Below are 20,478 nucleotides of genomic sequence, written 5' to 3'. Positions count from 1 at the left end.
AATGATTATTGATTTTAGGAAAAACAAAGATCATATTGCAGAAATTCAGATAAAAAAACCAAACCATAGAACAAGTACAAAAATATAAATATCTAGGTACAACTATCAACAACAAACTAAAATGTATAACATTATAGTACCCAAAAAACATTTCTGCCAAGTTTTGTCAAGACTAGTGAAACGGTTTCGATTTCAATTTACATACATACATACGCCTTACTTTCTACTTCATAGTATAGATATATACTAATTTTGCATTAGCTATATATATGTTACTAATTATGCTAACAGCCTATGATTTCTACGAAAATTGGACCGCCCCAGCCCGTTCGAAAGTTAAGGGTTGGAGGGGCGGCACTGATGCAATCGCCCCCCCCCCGCACCCTACCCCACCTAATCGGCCAACATACTAGAAGAGGGAAGGGGAGCGACAATCCAAAAATAGGTTAAAAATATCAATAATTAATATATATTCTTAACATAAGTAAATAATACTTAGAGGGATTCTCCTACTTCTTGGCCGAGTGTTAGTGGGCGATCGCATCTACCGCCCCCCCCCTCCCTGATCCGCCAGTGGTTTTGTTTCGCAAAATACCCCCCCCCCTTTTTTTTTTTTCCTTTTCCCTGCATCCAAAAAATTTATTTGAACTATTTTTGTAAAGTTTAAACTTGCTAGAGTCGATAAAAGAAGGACATGATCGAGTATTCCTGTTTTTTTCATTTCAATCAAAGAATTTCAGATCGATTTCAATCACTGTTGTACAATATTTTTTTTAGCCAGTTAATAAAGCTAATTACTTCTACCTTTAACTGTGTCTCTATCGTAAAATATATGAATAAAAAAGGACATTACTTGGACACATATCCGAACAAAACTCATTTCTATCTTCTTCGCTCTCTTGGTCGCAATTGTAGTTCTCATAGTAGATAAGTCCCCTTGGAGCTTTTCTACATTTTCTGCAAACATAATTTTAGCTACCAATGTTACAGTCATAAAGCAAGAATGTTATTTTTGCTCATTATGTGCTCATTATTTAGAGTAAAGTTTCCCTCTTAGACCTTGCGATCGATGGGGCACATTGCCTGTCTCCATGGCCAAAAGGTTACCGAGCAGGGTGTCATGAGACCAACCATCTTTACTTACCCCAAAACTTAAGTCAGGTACCCTTTGGGGTGTAATCAAGGGCGTTCTAAAAATCACGAAGTTTAAAATCCCAGTCTTTACAGATATTCAAACCCAGGACCCCTGGTTCGGAAGCCGAGTGCTTGACCATCCAGCCACCGCTCCCTTATTATTCATGACCAACTACAATAGATACGCTATGAGCAGTTCGTATGTTTTGTCAAAGAATGTCACAAATGATCCTGTTGAGCGATACATCTCGAGAGAGGACCTCCCACTTGACCAAAGAGGCCGATCCTTTATACTTCTTCAATTAGCCGACTTTTAGATTCAGATTCTCCATTGTAGTGTGCGCACAGGAAAAAAAAAACAGCAACATTTTTATTCTGCCAGACTACACTGATAGGAAAATACAAATATTTTATTATTACAACGCCTTTTATCAGCTTATGATTTCTTCATTGGCAAAACCTGGGTGGACACGAATAATTAAGGCTTTTATGTAGAGTCATTTTATGCTTATAGCATGCTCAGCGCACTATGGTCCAATCTCATTTGCGGACTAGTGGAGGGGGGGGGGAAGGAGGTACCTCGGAGAAGGTTTTCCGTGCTGCCTTTAGGCGCTAAGGAAACAGCTCTGCTTGAGTCTGGTGTTGGACTTCGAACCCTTCTTAGGTAGTCCAGACAAGCCAAGTTCAAGCGTACTTAGCCTCTTGACTAAGCTTTCCACAACAGATCTTGAAAACGGCATATCGAATACCCTAGATTGCGGTGGGACACTATGGAACAATAGCCGAGAAAGTTTGCTTAAAAAAAAATATTTTGGTATTAATGGTCCATTGCATCAGTGAATTAAGGATTTTCTGATAGGGAGAGAAAACTGTAATGATAAAAATACCTCTAAATCAACACCAATAACAGTAAACTCGGGTGAACCTCAAGAAATACTCACAGGTCCGCTAGAATTTTAATTTACATAAATGATTTACCATATTGCATTAGTCCAGGAACAAAAGTCATTATATTTGCAGACGATGGCATAATATATAAAAAAAAATAAAAACAACACAAGATACAGATATTTTACAAAGATAAATAGATGTATTATAGAAATGAGAATCAAATTGGAACATGTCTTTCCACCCAGAAAAATGTCAGTTATTAAGAGTAACCAATACCAAAACAAATTAATTCCATTTATCTCATTCATGGTCAACCAGTAACACAGACTAAAATCGCAAAATAATTAGGTGTTATAATAAATGAAAAATTGTCATGGAATCCTCATATTGACGAAACTAAAAAAAATCAAACAAAGCATTAGGGTTTATTAGAAGAAATTTTAATAAATCAAATAAGAACATTTAACATTAGTTACGTCAATACTAGAATATGTACTCTCTATTTGGAACCCCTCAACTCAAGAAAACAATAAGAAACTGGAACAGACACAAAATAGAGCAGTGAGATTCATAACAAAAAAATATTCACATTTGACTAGAGTAACACCTTTAGTAAAATTACTAAATTTAGAAAGCCTTCAGGATAGAAGACTCAAAAGTAAAGTAGCAGTTATACACAAAACACTAAACCATTATCTCCAAATACAAAAAACAAAATCTAATAAAATACTCCGAAAGACACAAAGGTAAAGGCACATTCCTCGTCCCATATGCTAGGACAAATTTGTACAAATACTCCTTCTTGACTAGTGCTATTAGTTATAACCCTAGCCAGGAAAACCAGTGACTTAAGCAGAATTTAGGTCATTAGTTAATATGCATGTCTAAATGCATGACGCGTAGAACATAATCATCTTCTTTTTTGAAGTAACGTCTGTAGTATATAAGATGAGAAGATAAGATGAATCCTAGTTACATTTCAAGGGTAACATGTTAGGCTATGTAATCACTAGACAGCGTTTTTAAGCATTTTTCCTGTTGTGTTCTTCTTCGGCGATCCCGGACACCACTATTGTATGCCTGCGTTCCATGTTCTTATAGCCTGTACTTTATCTCTGCAAACTGCAGGACTCTTTGCAAAAGAATAAAAATTATTTCTCTTCATCTTGATTTTATCCGAATAAGTTTTTCATTCCACGAATTTCGCACCGAACTGCTTTGCGTAAAATCTACAAATTGCTACCTACTCTAAGTTATTTTTTTGGGCACCAATTTAAAACTGATCCCTGCGCATCAACAATTTTTTTTCACATTAAAACGTGAACTTAAAATGGGCCTTTATGGAACCGTTATAGGATGATTTCAAGTACACAAATTAATAATAAAAAGGCTTGTCTTCGAGTCCGAAGATTAATAAAGAATGCAATATTTGCCTTGGATACGCAGACCCAGCTGTGACCTACATATTTTGCCACATCCATTGCAAGCATAACCATTGTCCGCGGTGGTTGATTTAGATTTTCATCTCGCCGTCTGCGCCTGTCCTGGGCAGCGGATTTTCTATCGGTCTCTAATGTGTATCCCGCGGCCTTTGTGAGTGACCACAAGCTGTCTCGTTCGGAGGCCGCATCCAACCAGGTGCTCTCTTCTATCTCAGCTAAATCAAAATGGTGCCTAAGCTGGTCTTTAAATAGTTTCCTTGGGGCACCTATGTTACCTCGACAACCTCTTAGCTCACGTTCGTCCCCCATACGGGGTACGTGCCCCTTCCCAGAGTACATAAAGAGCATTCACCTATATAGCAATGATTGATTAGTTTCACAATTAGAGCATGTCCAGGTGTACCATTCTCCCCAGGAGACAGGCTCTGAAAAGAAAAAAAGAAAGAAAACCTTATTTATTGACTTCTGTTATTAAACCAAGACATAAACCAAGACAAAACTAGTTTTAAAATAATTCAACTCACGAGGCGGATAAAATCTTAGGTTCTCCTCGTTTTCTTTACGATCTAAGGAGAAAAAAACACTGTGGATTAGTTTTGCTTCTATTTTATAAACTATAATCTAACTCATAAATACTTGGTTAATGCATGTAAGCAATTTCATATATTAAGTAAAAAAAAACAGTTCTCCTTTCAGAAGCTGTGGTCCATTGGGCAGATGATGTAAAGGTCATCTGTATCTGTGGCCTACGGTTAACGAGGATGTCATGTGGCCAGCACAACGACCAACCGCCTTTACCTTTCTCCAACGAATGTCGGGTACCTCTTAGAGCTGGGTGGACTCAGAGGCGCCTAGGGATCTTACGGTTCAGAAGCCTTGCGCATCCGTGTCAATATATATTTGTTCCATAAATCTTGGATTTATCTTATTTAAGAATGTTACTACATTTCAAACGTTTTACATTGCCTAAACAGAAATATAAGTGACCATTTTATGTCTTTTCAGTATTGTTTGAAAAATGGTGTTCATGCTTATGAAAATAAATGTAAATATTCGTATAAAGTACAAATTTGGAGATTATTTCGGCACATTCTAGAAACAAATGATAAGTTTTCAACAACAATGTTTCTCCTTAAGCCCCTTACCAGCTTCAAGGTTAGGGTTACCGTATGTTCGCGTCCTTAGACGACTATATAATAATTGAACCTGAAAATAAACAAAATAAACAAAATATAAATAAATACTTCGAGTTTGTGTCTTTACAATGTTACCAAACAAGATAAAAAAAACAAACTTTTATAAGAAAAAGAACTTAACAGTTACTGCGATATCTCTTAATACTGTAGTATTTTCTCTCACTTTTCATTATAAAAAAAATTTCCACTTAATTATAAACTAATTTGTTAAATCTCATGTATTGTCTTCGCCAGTGAATAATTGTGCAAAGCTACAGACTGGAAAGTGGGAGAACTAACGTATACAGGATTGGTATCAGACAGACAGACAGAGTGGGTTGATATAAGCTTTATATATATATATATATATATATATATATATATATATATGCTTATAGCATGCTCAGAGCGCTTTGGTCCAATCTCATTTGTGGACCAGTTGGGGGGGGGGGAAGTGGGCATCTAGGAGTTTGTTTTCCGTGCTGCCTTTAGGCGCTCATTAAACACAACTCTGTCGAACCTCGACCCCCCTTCTAGGTAGCCAAGCCAAGCCAGGTTCAAGCCCACTTAGCCTCTTGAACACACTTTTCACCAATTAAAAGTGTCAAGCACTAGGAGTCTTAGATTTGATGATTAAAAACAGTATTACCACTGTTGCTACAAGGAGAATTGATTGCCACCAACATCGCTTTAGGGTGCGGCCAGTGGGTTGCATTCCTAGTCACCCTCAGCTTCGATATCCAGATCAGTTCTCATTAGTTAGAACTTGTCACTCAATAGTTAGGAACCCTTGCAGGCATCTATACGCTACCAATCACCATGCCAGCTCTTAACATGACATTTTTTGGTTTTTAAATATCGTTTAGATTCGGTATAGACAGCATCTTAGGACCTATCGAGTCGACGAGGCTATGATTGTTTAAACGTCAGCTTGGGGCTTTAGTAAAAACAAGTAGTCGGAATCGTAAATTCAATCGGATCTGAATAGGCAAACGGGTAGTGATCAAGTTTGAACCAGTTATAACGTCTTAGTTATTTCTACATGATAAACTCATAGGTCATTTATATTGCTGTAACATAAATGCAACTTTTGAAAAAAAAAAAAAAAGATTTTTTAAAATAAAAATCAATAATGAAATATTCTGTTTTCTTGACTTTCGATGGGGATACGAACCGAGAAATTAAAATTTCCGCTGTATTTAATTTCAATTAAGTACACAATTTTTGAATACAAACAGTATCACAAGACATCCCTTAACACTTTCATCTCCTAAATAACAATTTATAATTCTCGTAAAAACCTTTACATGCCAATTGTTTCTGACGTGGCGTGGTCGACAGTCAGTGTTTAGGCCTCTACTATAACGATTTCCTATAGGCCACTGTCCCTATACACCGGGTGGCCGTGGGAAAATCCGAGTTCAAAAAAAAAAAGAAGCGGGAGTATTTTTTTCATTACTTATTTTGAAAAAACCGTGGTATAGCCCTATCGCGAAATTCAGATCTGCGAACGTCAAGGGACAACTGTAGTTCCTATCGCACGTATTGTTCTTAAAAACATCAATTTAGCTTCCGCATAAGAACTGCACCTGGAGAAAAGACACCTTCATTATTAGTTCAAAGCGACTAACCAAGAAAGTTTCATTGACTAACTCCGTCTGTGACCGTCCAAGCAACTATTTGGTTATTGCAAGTGCTCTGGTTCTCTTACTTAAATTAGTAGCTTCTATCCGACTCCAGCGTGCAGAGGAGAAATTATTATCTAGCTTGTTGATTTTACGCGCAAACCTGTTCTAAATCAATAATTACGTTGATTACTCCCAAAAGGCGAAATCTTTCATGAGAGACAACCCTTATACATTATGTTAATAGAAAAAGGCCAATAGTGCTGTGCCTACGTAAGGTACTATGTGTAGTAGTAAAAATAAGGCCTACAGTGTTAGAGGCGAACGAACACGCTAACGTGATGGGGTAAGTGATATATAAGCTCAGGCAGGGCCTGACAAATGCGGGGCACTAGTTTGGGTAGAGAAAGGATAATACGTGAAAATTAATATTTTGAATTAGTAAATACATTTTTCTGTGCATTAAATTAATTCTTTTCTAAGTACAAAATCAATATCTGATTAACTTTACTTATTACTGATGGTGTACACTGCTGTTTGTATCCGATTCATTTCTTAATGTAATACTATTGATTACATAATAAATAAATCTGCATCTCTAAGCTGTCAGAAGATAAGTTATTGTCTTAATACTTTTTTTTTCAAATTATAAATACATTTATTATGAATATATTTAGATCTATTTGGTCGTATTTAGACTGTCAAGTGTAGGCCCCTATAATGATGATGACTAAACTGCGCGCTATAAACGCAGTTTGTTAGTTTTGAAAATTATAACTGAAACGAAGTTCGTATCAAACTTCTTTTTTTAAAACAACTTTTGAATCAGTATTCTATTCAATGAGTTAGTTAACAAATGGGAAATATATTTTATAATGAACCATTAACACTTTTACCATTGTGACCTTAGATGCACATTTTTTGTACCAATGTGCGAATCAATGAATAAAGCTAGAGTTATAAATGAAGAAGTCCATGACCTTTATTTAAAAAGTTACCTCCCCTGAAGTTTTTCATTGAAATGTGGTGTAATTTTTTGAAAATTCTGCTTCAATATATGATTTTTAAAATTAGATGTTTCACTTTCGGAAAAGAAAAAACGATACATTGAATGATCTAAAATATCATGATGGTCGATTTTCATTTTCTCTTTTAGTTTCTGAGGTATAAACGGGACGGACGGACAGACGGACAGACAGGCCAAACAAAACTAATAGTGTCTTTTCCCCTTTCGGGGCCGCTAAAAATTGACAGTTTTTAGGAGTCTAAGAAAAGATGCGTTCACAAATGTAATGGTCTTACCTTAGATCGAGAGATATCGGTGATAAATCCTGCTGGATGCATGTACAGATAATCACTAGCAATACCGTACAGGTAAAGGCCGAAAGGCATATACTTTCTTAAATAGCAATTATGATCGCCTATGGGGATTATTATTTTACCACTTAGGCTTTTGACACTGCCGTTAGTTAGTTGTAAGGGTCTAAACTGTTGTACGCGTAGAGGTAAGATTCTAGAAAAGAAAACAATACAAACAAGATAAAGTGGGAGTTTCTGTTCTTACTCAAACTCGTAGCTGTAGGAAAAAAAAAGGCAGTTTTTGATATATATTTTTTAAAAATTCTAATTTGTACAGTTTTTTATAATAAAAAATAAATTAAAGTTTACATTTCAGACCTTGTGGTCATAGGACAGATGCTTCGGTTAACAGAGGTGTCATGTGGTCAACACAACGACAAACCGAATTTATTTTTCCCCAACTACTGTCAGGTAACCAGTGGAACTGGAAGGACTCAGAGGCGCTCAAAGATACCGATTATAAAAAACAAAAAATCGTAGTCTTCAACTGGATTCGAACCCGGGACCCTCGGTTCGGAAACCAAACGCTTAACCACTCAACCACAACAGTCTTATAATGTGAAATCTACATTAGAATTACAACTTAAAGTAATCATTTAATAGAACAGGAATTTAAATTAGAAAGAAAAAAGATTGATAAAACTTTTTTTTTTACATTTTCTGATTACGACAATCGCTTTAAATATTCATAGGAAACTGTAGACTAAATCCTACCCTGGAATATCGAGCCCATCTAATTCGATTCCCTCCTTGAAATCTTCTTCCCCTACAAAAATGAACACAGCATAATGGGTCATCGGTATGTCTTTTATATCGACAGTGCTGTAATTAAAAACAATAAAAAAAAAAAAACAACAACAACAAAATATATTTTAAAATCCCTATAAAAGAACTAATCTTACCTTAGGGTAAGAACTCATATAACTTATAACCTACCAATATATCTCTCACTTATTTAGAAGTTTTCCCCCTTATTTGATGTCAAACAAAATTATTTATTGCCAGTAATAATTGATTAATTGGTTCAATTTTTTTATTGATTCATGTGCAAAGTTTCAACTTCATCCGAGAATGGGTGCAAGGAATAACGTATTGTTGATAAAACGTTACGTCCCTTTCAGTAACCCCCCCCCCCCCCCCCCTTAATATTGCAGATATTTTGGGTATAGTGTTTATTAGTGGGATGTTTATCCATGGGATAACTTTTCTGTAAGCCAGGATGGCTGATTGAATAAGCTACTTATTTGTTTATATTATGAAAGCGTTGTTACTTTTATTTCAAGTATATATCGTAACGTGGTGGCAGCGGTGTACACACCAAATTAAGGTGAACTATAATCTAGTGAAACTTAGGGAAAATATAAGGGAACACGCGATACAATGGCTACAATAAAAAAAATAGTTCCCAGTGCCGCAACCACTTTTGCAAACAGGCGATACGGCGGCCAATTGGGAATGATTCAGAAGAGACTATGATAACTATGAAAAGACCACGAAGGTCACAACAGAGACAGAAGAGATACGTGTAGCAACACTAATATATATATAATTGGGAGTGAGGCAGCGGACATGTTTGATTCATTTGAAAAAGCACAGGATCAGAACCTGCATTGATCCTAAACCCTTAAACAAGGCACTACTGAGGAAGCATTAGGCCTACAACATAACAACATAACAACATAACAACACAACAACACAACAACACAACAACATAACAACATAACAACACAACAACATAACAACACAACAACATAACAACACAACAACATAACAACATAACAACATAACAACATAACAACATAACAACCTAACAACCTAACAACCTAACAACCTAACAACATAACAACATAACAACCTAACAACATAACAACATAACAACCTAACAACATAACAACATAACAACATAACAACCTAACAACCTAACAACCTAACAACCTAACAACATAACAACATAACAACATAACAACATAACAACATAACAACATAACAACCTAACAACATAACAACATAACAACCTAACAACATAACAACATAACAACACTAGATAACATTTTGGCTGAAATGGGTAACGCCAAGATATTTAGCAAAGTCGACATTCATAAACATTTTTTTGGCATTGGAAACCAGATCCGGACTCGTCGGGTCTAACTACAATGACGACTCCATTTGGCAGGTACAAATTGAATAGACTTTCTTTTGGTCTCAAAGTAAGCCCGACTAACAGCATGATGATAAAATTGTAATTGGCAAGAGGCACACAGTAGAAGAGGTTCGCAAAAATCATGAGGGAAAACCGATCAACATTACTCAATAGACTAAAGGAAAAGAAGATCAAACCAAATGAAAAGAAAACAGTATTTCGACAATTAGAAATGAATGAGATATAAAAGTAAAATAAAAGGGATTCTAAAAACTATTAGCCAACATCAAACCTAATAAAGCGTCTTGACCTGATAGTATTCCAGCTAGATTACTAAAAGAACTAAGTAATGAGCTAGCCCAAGTGTTCAAAATACTTTTTCAGGCATCTCTTAACCAGGGCAGAGTACCAAGGGACTGGAAAGAAGCTAATGTCACCCCCCCCCCTTTTCCCTATTTAAAAAAGGAGAAAAATCAGACCAAGGAAAATACAGACCAGTATCATTTACCAGCATCACATGTAAAATCCTAGAACACATAATATGTAACAACATCATAAACCACTTAGACAAACATAATGTCCTTACTCCATACCAACATGGATTTAGGAAATATAGGTCATGTGAAACACAACTAATAGGACTAATTGATGATTTTTCAAAAGGTTCAGATAACAGTGAGCAAATAGATGCTATCTTACTAGATTTTTCCAAAGCTTTTGATAAAGCTCACCACCATAGTTTTCTTTAAAAATTAAAATATTATGGCATAGATAGTCCTTTGCATCAGTGGAATAAAAATTTTCTGATAGGGAGAGAACAAACTGTAATAATAAATGGCTTTAAATCAACACCAATAACATTAAATCAGGCGTACCTCAAGGAACAGTCTTAGATTATTTGCAGATGATTGCATAATATATAGAACAAAAAAAAACAACACAAGATACAGAAATTTTACAAAGAGAATTAGATGAATTACAGAAATGGAAATCAAATTGGAGCATGTCTTTCCACGCAGAAAAATGTCAGTTATTAAGAGTAACAAAAAAGCTAAAACAAATTAATTCCACTTATCTTATTCATGGTAAACCAGTAACACAAACTAAAAAAAGTAACAAAAAAGGTAAAACAAATAAATTCCACTTTCTCTTATTCATGTAACACAAACTAAAAAGGCAAAATACCTAGGTGTTATAATAAATAACTGTCATGGTGTTATGAAATCAATGAAATTATCAAAAAATCAAACAAAACATTAGGGTTTATTAAAAGAAATTTCTATAAATCAAATAAGAACATAAAACTAAAATGTTATTTAATCTTGGTTAGGCCAATAATAGAATATGCATCCTCTGTTTGGGACTCCCCAACTCAAGAAAACATTAAGAAACTGGAACAGACACAAAATAGAGCAGTGAGATCCATAACAAAGGAATATTTACACTTAACTAGAGTAACACCTTTAGTTAAATCACTAAATTTAGAAAGCCTTCAAAATAGAAGATTTAAAAGTAAAGTAGCAATTATACATAAAACACTGAACCATAATCTTCAAATACAAAAACAAAATTTAATAAAATACTCTGAAAGACACAAAAATAAAGACACATTCCTCATCCAATATGCTAGGACAAATTTGTACAAATACTCCTTTTTCCTAGTGCTATTAGAGCATGGAATGGGTTGCCTGAGCTAGCCAGGAAAACCAGTGACTTGGCAGAATTTAAGTCATTGGTTAATATGCATGACTGAACGCATGACGCGTAGGACGGTATCATCTTCTTTTTTGAAGTAACGTCTGTATTATATAAGATAAGATGATACGATGTTTAGTATCAGTATAAAACAGGAAACAGATTACAGATTGCCGACACCCTAAGCAGAGAGCCTTTGCCCGAGCAGAAAGATTTTCCTGACACATCCATCTACATGGTAGGACTGGCCCTCCCAGATATAAAGTTGAATAAAGTTAAAGATGCAGTCAAAATAGACAATGAGATGCAGATGTTGAAACAGTACATACTGAATGGTTGGCCAGACAAGCATCCTATTGTTCCAGAGCTTAAACAATATTGGTCACTTGCAGATGTACTGACCTATGAGGATGGCCTTGTAATGAAAGAGGAGAGAATAGTTATCCCAAGAGCATTAAGAAAAGAAGTTGAAACCAAACTACATGCAGCACATTTAGGATATGATGCCATGATGAGAAGAGCAAGGGACGCAGTTTTCTGGCCGGGAATAGCGGCAAGAATAAACCTTGTCAGCAAAGTATAAACCGGCAGACCAGAAAGAAAGTTTAATGCAGCATAATGTGGGTTTAAAACCCTGGGATAAAGATGGAATAGATTTGTTTCAATTATTCCACCAACAATACTTTGCCATGGTTGACTACTGCTTCAATTTTTTAGAAGTCAAACATTTGCACACGACAACAAGTCAAGTAGATACAAGAAATCTGAAAAACCTATTTGCCAGATATGGAGTACCCAAAGTTTGCATCAGTGATTTTGGACCTCAGTTTTAATCTGTTGAATTTACCACATTTATGGAGTCATGGGGGTGTCAATCATTTGAAATCCCCACCAGTCAAACGGCAAAGCAGTGGCAGCAGTGAAAATATTAACTCTTTATCTCAGTAATTATTTACCACGTTCTGACAAAAGAGTTTTTTTTTCACATTAGTACACACTAACCTGTTATGATAAAACTTCAATAACATCTTTGTTTGTAATCAGAAAACGTTACTTCTGGTATATAATTTTTTGGAGAATGCATGTTCTTGTTATAAAACACAAAATTAAAGTTTATAAAATAAAACATTAATTGAATTTAATGCGGTCAATTCAACGAAGATATGGTAATTAGGAGAAAAAGAGTTAAAGAATTTCATGAAAAAATCCAAAGAAAGTAAATCAAATGCCTATGAAGCCCTATTAAGTAAAGTTCCCCTTTCAGACCTTATGGTCTATAGGGCAGATGATGTAAAGGTCATCTGTTTCTGTGGCCTACGGTTAACGAGGGTGTCATGTGGCCAGCACAACGACCAACTGCCTTTACTTTTCCCCAACTACTGTCAGGTACCCATTAGAGTTGGATGGCTCAGAGGCGCCCAAAGATCCCGAAATTAAAAATCCCAGTCTTCACCAGGATTCGAACCTGGGACCTCCGGTTCAGAAGCCAAGCGCTTTACCGCTCAGCCACCGCGCCTCCTATGAAGCCCCAATACTGTTCAGAAACATACCCAGGCAAGATATCAACTTAAGTCCGGCTCAGATGGTATTCAGAAAGACAACAAGGACGCCATCGCCAAGATAGCCAACAAGAAGTCACAGTCAAACGAGAGAAGTGACAGCAAAGTCGAAGGCGACACTATAACAAAACAGCTGGAGAGGTGAACCTTCTAAACCTCGGACAGAAAGTTTTCTACCAATCACCCAACGATCAAGCCTGGAGACAAGGCAGAGTATGTAAACAAGTGAATGAACGTGCTTACATTATACTAGGAGAAAATGGTTTCAAGTACCAAAGGAACAGAAGACACATACGACCAGAAACCTTTAAAAAACATAAACATTTATTCAGACAGAGAAAGGGAGTGTGTTGACGACAAGTTTTTAGACGTAGAGCATAAGTGTTGTAACGCTTCATTAAACACCGATGACACTCATTAGTACTCTCTGCGACCCAGAGCTACTCTCCAGAAACCTTCAAGATATCGGGACTTTGCTTAAAAAGAAGAACATATTTACTATGTTGTAAATAGTTTTGTTGATTTGTTTGTACTTTTTTTTTTTCCTATTAATTTTTTTAGGGAGGAGAGGGGAATTTGATGGAAAGTTACGCCCCTTTCAGTAACTCTTGTAATATTGTAGATATAAACAAATATTATAAAGACAGCCATATTATAAGAGAGATCTTTTATCTTTTTTTGTATTAATTTTTTAGAGGGTTCTTTAGTCGGTGCGGCCGATATTAAAGCAGTTTTGAGTCTGTGTTGAGACAACATTGAGTCAATATTTAGTAAAGTGTTGGACCAGTGTTTAGTCAGTGTTGAGTCAATGTTGAGAAGTGTTGATACAATGTTGAGCTGTATTGAATCAATCTCGAACCAATGTTGAGTTACAACATTTAGCTAGTGCCTACCATCCACCATCGCTTCATTCTGTGATGCAATAGCAATGGATCATTTTTCAACCCAAGTTGAGCTAACATTGAGCCAGTGTTCATCCAATTTTGATTCAGTTGTAAGAAAGTCTCGGGTCTGTCTTATATTAAGACAGTCAGTGTATAGCCCTCGTTGAACCAACATTTAGTCATTTTTAGTGATGGGAACTAAACTAAATTTTTTTTAGTTAAACTAAAACTAAGTTTGAACTAAAAAAAAGTAATTAAACTTTTAGTTAATCACAAATTGAAAAAATTAGTTAAACTAAACTAAGAAACTTTAGTTAAACTTTTACTAACTATTTTGACCTTTTTTAAGGACGAAACAGCCAAACATGAAAAATATAAAGCACAACCAATATCTCTAGCAAAATGTAATAAACATTTATTTTTGCATATGAAAAAAATATTTAAATGTCTTTATGAGATAGATGTAGTCAATGTAGATCTTAATAGAATCACTAGAATGATACTATTATAAAAAGAAATTAGAAGTAATTGTCCAAGTTCTAATATAAGTTACCTTTAGAAGTAGGCCCTAATGATAAAACTGCATGTTGACTCTCTAACTAACTCTAGATTCTAGAATATTCTGGATCTATCTTCTACAAACGAAATGATCAGAAATATAATCTGGATCTAGAATTAGATTATTATTAGATCTAGCTACTAGACCTAAATCAAATAATTAATATTTTAATCTAAAAATAATCTAAGAAATACTAGTTACTACTACTACTAGATCTAAAATCTAGATAGAGTCTAGTAGATATCTTAGTAACTCTAGATTCTAGATCTAGAGATTTTAGATTATTATTATTATAACTATGATTATAACTAGATATGGGTATTTAGATATATAATTTATAATACTCTAGTAGATAATACTAGATTTAGATCTAATAGATCTAGATAGTAGATCTAAGTATAATTATAATAGAAGTAGATGTAGATCTAGTCTGGATTTAGTTAATTTAGTAGTGACGACTATTACTATTATTAATATTATACTCATTATAGATCTATCATCTATGCATCTTAGTATAATAAGTAATATAGATATATCTAGATCTAATCTAGACTCTAATTCTAGACAATCTAGAATATTAGAATCTCTAAACTAATAGATCTAGTCTAATAAAGTAAAGTAATATAGATTTCAATTAATAGATCTATATCTAGATCTATATTAATTATTATTGACTTATAATTTTGACTTTATATCTAGATCAAAGATAAGACTACTAAGAGTTAGACTAAAATAATTAAATATAAACTATTATGACTATAGATCTAATAGTAGTAATAGACTAATACTAATAGACTAGACGTCACTAGAAGTACTACTAGACTCTAACTCTAGATCTATCTAGTAAAAAGTTTTAAAATAAAAAACGACATTTCTTTTAGATCTATAGTAAAGCAAAATTCTTGGCCTGCAGCTATACAGGAACACACTGGTGTTTAATAAAAAGCAGCAAAATGTAGATATATAGAAGCAAGGAATTATTAAGATTTATCTAGCAGCAAAACTTGCTAGAAATATAATGAACACGTTTATTTTTCTCGCCTTTCAAATACCTTGAATTGGCGGGAATAGTGGCCATTATAGGGTAAAGGTCAAAAGGCTTTCTAGTGACCTGTGCACACTCTAGTTTATTCTCCTCTCTACAATTCATTATATGTATATATATTCTCCAAATTACATAGATCTAAATATTTATTGGTATGTATGTTTAAAAAGTTTGTAAAATTTGTAATTAAACGTTTTAGTTTGTAACTAAAAAAAAAAATTAAACTAGGATTTTAACTAGACTCTTTTTTTTTTAAGTTAAACTTTGGCCTTAACTAATTTTTTTTAGTTAAACTAAAAGTTAGCAACTTTTTAGTTAACTTTTGCCCATCACTAGTCATTTTCTTTTTTTTGGAGTGGTCCATTAATGAACAGTGTGTAGATGGTGACATAGTTGTTGGGTCTCTTTTCCATCCCCGCCGGTGCAATGAACTCGGTCCATAAGCACATCAACGGGGGTTTCTGTTTTGCTTCCTTATAGACCTAATTGTCTCCTCTGACGACCGTTTCCAACCAAACGCCACCATGAGGCTGAGAAGCGTTCCCCGCAGGCCATGGATATCAACCAATATCATTGTTAGTTATATTAAGACTGGATATCAGCGCAATAACACATTAGTTACCAAAAGAGAACATGGAATAATAAAGAAGCTTACCACCAGAAATAAAATGTGGCATACAACGTAGACGGTATGGTCAGAGACACGGCTGCTACCTCTACAGTGTAGCTTTCTGTTTTGTCACTGATCCGCACGTTTTGGTATATGGTATAAGTGACCTGCGTCGGAAGTTTAAATAGCTCTTCTATCAGCATTATCACTCTTGTCTGAAATGTAATCAAAACATTACAAGATACATGATTTTTTTTGACATGCGCAACAATTTCACATGAAACAAATATTTGCCTTCGCAACAATTTCGCCAGGATTTTTTACAGCTGGAAAGAGTTAAATTATAACATTATTACGTTTACGTGTGACTTAATTGAATGTTAGTCGTCTTACATACAAGGGTAATAAGTCACATTATCAGAAGAAAAAACAAGAAAAACTTGAAAAAAATACTTAAAAAAAAAAAAAAACAAGCTTATACGAAGTATAATTTAAATCAATTACTTTCGGTAAGTGTGGTATCATTGTTTGACAGCTATTGTGAAACGAACTAGTCGGGAATAAAGGAGTACAATTATTTATAGTGTTTATAATGTTTCAAGTGGAAAGTGAGACCTAGTTGGAATTATGGGTAAAAAGTCTCGCTTTGATAGAAAAGATGGAGCCCAATGACCATAAAGGGAGCAGTGAGGATTTAACGCAGTGAAAGGCGTGGCTTTTTTGCAATTGCAGACAGAGAGGTTGATGATTAAAAAGTTTGGGAACGAAAAAGAAAAGTCAGTTGTAGAAATAATCTAGTCAAGTGAAGTTGTAGTTTGACTTGTAGAACCAGAACCATTGTTAGATGTAGTTGTATTTATGAGCTTGAACGAAGAGAGTTAATTTGTTTAATTTTATTGTACAGTGAGTGTTTTACTCAAGTGATTTCTAGTTCCAGAGTTAAAGTTTTGTATTCATCGTGAAATGATCTTCATTGCTTTAATACATTCTATAAATTTGAATGGCTGCCTGGTCGTGCGGTTTGCTCTCTGGACTATCGTTTGGATTTATCGATGGTCCCGGGTTCAAACACTGCCCGCTCCCAGCCCCCGTCGTCCTGCGGGAGGTTTGGACTAGGAAGTAAACTATCTTCGACTTTGAAGGAACATCTGAAACATGTAAAACATTTTACAAGCATCTCCGGCATGCTGCTATAATAGTGTGTTCAGTCATTGTTTAAAATAGAAATCTACATTAAATTATATTATCAGAAACGCATGGTCTGATCAATACAGTTTCATCGTAAACATCAAGACATCTTCACTTCTAGCACTTAAAACTAAAAGATTGCCACAGTATGTAATTCAGTTACCATATGTCTGTCACCGGGATCAAATTGCCAAGCCTCGGCTACATTTCGGAATGTCGAGTGGAAGACCACCATATCATCTGAGGCATAATTCATGGTACATCTGCTGCAAAACCCATTAACTAAATCTGGCATGAAATATCCAGACTCTCTATGTGTAATTGGCAGCAACATTTCTGTTTTTACAAGTCAAGGATAGAAAAAAAAAAGATAATTAATTATTTTTTGTGTTTCGTTTCACTATTTATATATATATATATATATATTGTTACGAATCTCACTATCCAGGCTCTCTGCAAACTGCACCATACACCACCAACTTAAAGAACTTGACAAGTCAGGGCTCCAAAATAACGTAAAGGTTTAATGTCCATAAATAACAGCCAATACTGTACAATTGGCAGCACGTAGAACAGTACAAATAGCTCTGCGCTAACAAATATCTCTCCGATAACACCGTTCCGCCGTATCAACTGTAGCACTGGCCTCTCCGTCTCGTTCCGGGCTTGCACTGGGTTCAACAGTTCGGGACTGACTTCACACACTTGGGCTCGTTGTGTCGGACTCGATCACGGACCAAGATCAAGACGCCGTTCGTCTCAACTGTACTTGACAGTACTCCGCACTGAACCGTCGTAATGCTCCGTACAGAACCACACCGTTGAACTGTGCTGTAGTCGACCGTGTTCTGAACTCTTTGTCGTGAACCTCCTTTCTGAACCTTGCTGTATTGAGCCCCTTTTCTCGACTGTCTTGACTGCGTCACCTCCGCTCTTTATATAGGGTCTCTACTGGCCTTCTAGAACCGGACAGAACGCCGCTCGACGTTTCTAGGTGGTCAGATGACTACAACTCTCGTGACGCTGCGATCCTTCCCGAACTGTCCTGTTGACACTCGACTCGGCTGACAGTCGTAACTCGTCACGGTTGACCGCTCGTCTAGCGCTGGCCTGGGGCGATTTGCGTCGGCTGACTACACACACACCACTACCCCCATCTGTGCCACCACCAGGTTTATAACAATATATATATATATATATATATATATATATATATATATATATATATATATATATATATATATATATATATATTTAACATGTTCTTAGTCATTAGGAGAAAATTTCAGGAAGGGATACATTTAAGTCATTACAATGCTGTGGCCATAGAAAACAAAATACTTAAAAATAACAACTATAAAAAAAAAATACCAAGGTTTTATTATTTGCTAATATGTATCAATTAGTTTCGATCAGTTATGTAATTGTGTAATAGATCTGGACTATCAATAATAAATCTATGCGATTAGAAATATTTTTACCAACTGATTTTGTTTATCGCAATTTCATCCTTTAAGTTTTTTTCAATGCGCTATTATGACATCACTTGCCAGGACCAGTTGGGAAGGTGGGGGAGGTGGGTGGTAGAGGGGGGGGGGGGTATCTGTGTAAATGTTCCCGTGATTATATTTTTAAATGCATCTAAAAAAAAGACTTGTTCACTCAGAAATAGAGCCTCATCAAGGGGACTAATTCAACGTATACCACTGCTTTATCGGTAAGTGTGATAATTAATTGTAAATTAGTTAATTAAGTAAGTAGTTATTGTTCTTAAATTGGTTCTTGTTTGATCACGTAAAAAAAAAATTTTGCAAAATTACAACTTGATCCGATAGTGGTTATGGGAAAAATAGTTTCTCTTTCCCAGACAGACAGAGAGTTGATAAAAGCTTTAAAAAAATGAAATAAGTGCCATATAAATCTCCTCCGACCCTGAGGTCACAAGACACAGCTGTACCTATGTTCTCAAACATTTCCCATATTTTGGAATCGGGATTACATATCTCATATTCATTCTTTAAGGATCCATTTACTTTTTTGTTGACATGGGTAAAACACGAAATTTTTACCTGTTATTTTTTGCGATGTTCTCGGAGTAATTAGGTACCTGTCTAGTAATTAGGTACTTGTCTAGTAATTAGGTACTTGTCTAGTAATTAGGTACTTGTCTAGCAATTAGGTAACTTGTCTAGTAATTAGGTACTTGTCTAGTAATTAGGTACTTATTTAGTAATTAGGTACTTGTCTAGTAATTAGGTACTTGTCTAGCAATTAGGTAACTTGTCTAAGGCGGAAAAAATCTGTAAATGGTTATCCTTTAAGTTTATCCATCAAGCAAAAAAAAAAGAAAAGATAATAAGCTATATTTTAAAAGTTTTTTCTTATAAAATACAGACGCAGCTTCAAAAAAAGATGATGATCGCCCCCCTTACGCGTGCCCCTAGATCAATCTAGTCATTCATTATAATCAATGACTTGAACTCTGCCTAGTCATTGGTGTTTAGTTGGCAATATTGCGATGTAAATTAGCGTCCTTGACATTATTTAGCTTATCAGGAAGAAATCCCCGACTACAATTTGGACAAGGAAATATTATAGAGTGGAAATCTAAATCTAAACATAGAATAATGCAGAGGCGTCCGATGACGTAAGACGATTTCGGATCAAAAGTATATGCGAGAGAGCGTTACAAGTGGTCGTAACCAAACAGGCCTATCAGAGAGAGAACTGAATGTAATACCTATTTTGTATAGTGTAGTTATTGAATATATGAGTATAATGTCCAACAAGCTTGACGTGATAAATAACTCAACAGAAAAGAACAACGTATAAATAGGCTTTTGTTCAACTAATACCTATTCATACTAAAACTTCTCTATTGTTAAATAAAATTGTAAAAGCTCTTTACCCAACGTAAACCCTCCTTTAGCTTTAAATTGATTTCGTTTGTTTGGGTCATCAATGATTGATCCGACAATAACTCCAATCGGTGATATCATGCTTTCTATCCAAAGCGCTGTTATAAAAGAATATAGTAAAAAGTAAAGTTCCTCTTTCAGACCTTGCAATCTATAGGACAAATGATGCTAAGGTCATCTGTTACTTGGGCCAATGGCTAATGAGCAGGGTGTTATGTAACCAGAACAACGACTAACCGCCTTTACTTTCCCCA

At 35.2% G+C, this 20,478-nt stretch overlaps 2 protein-coding genes across 4 annotated transcripts in view; one reads left to right on the top strand and one right to left on the bottom strand.

Annotated features, from left to right (window-relative positions):
- LOC106070416 (GTPase IMAP family member 7-like) overlaps nt 1-20,478 on the top strand; it is a 374,699-nt gene that overhangs the window by 59,013 nt on the left and 295,208 nt on the right. The gene's annotated exons all lie outside the window — the stretch shown is intronic.
- LOC106070418 (uncharacterized) overlaps nt 1-20,478 on the bottom strand; it is a 52,977-nt gene that overhangs the window by 18,100 nt on the left and 14,399 nt on the right. For all 3 annotated transcript variants that reach the window (XM_056008101.1, XM_056008099.1, XM_056008100.1), the window contains exons 7-15: nt 20,215-20,322; nt 17,470-17,642; nt 16,164-16,333; nt 8,341-8,448; nt 7,570-7,780; nt 4,613-4,673; nt 3,992-4,033; nt 3,820-3,892; nt 854-957 (exon numbers count right to left, since the gene is read on the bottom strand). In XM_056008101.1, the coding sequence (XP_055864076.1) occupies nt 854-957; nt 3,820-3,892; nt 3,992-4,033; nt 4,613-4,673; nt 7,570-7,780; nt 8,341-8,448; nt 16,164-16,333; nt 17,470-17,642; nt 20,215-20,322 (1,050 nt within the window). The remainder of the gene's footprint in view (nt 1-853; nt 958-3,819; nt 3,893-3,991; nt 4,034-4,612; nt 4,674-7,569; nt 7,781-8,340; nt 8,449-16,163; nt 16,334-17,469; nt 17,643-20,214; nt 20,323-20,478) is intronic.

This window comes from Biomphalaria glabrata, chromosome 13 (assembly GCF_947242115.1).
Source record: "Biomphalaria glabrata chromosome 13, xgBioGlab47.1, whole genome shotgun sequence".
NCBI classification, from domain to species: Eukaryota; Metazoa; Mollusca; class Gastropoda; family Planorbidae; genus Biomphalaria; species Biomphalaria glabrata.
Note: the sequence above shows the minus strand (reverse complement) of the source record. Positions and strands in the feature narration are given on the sequence as shown.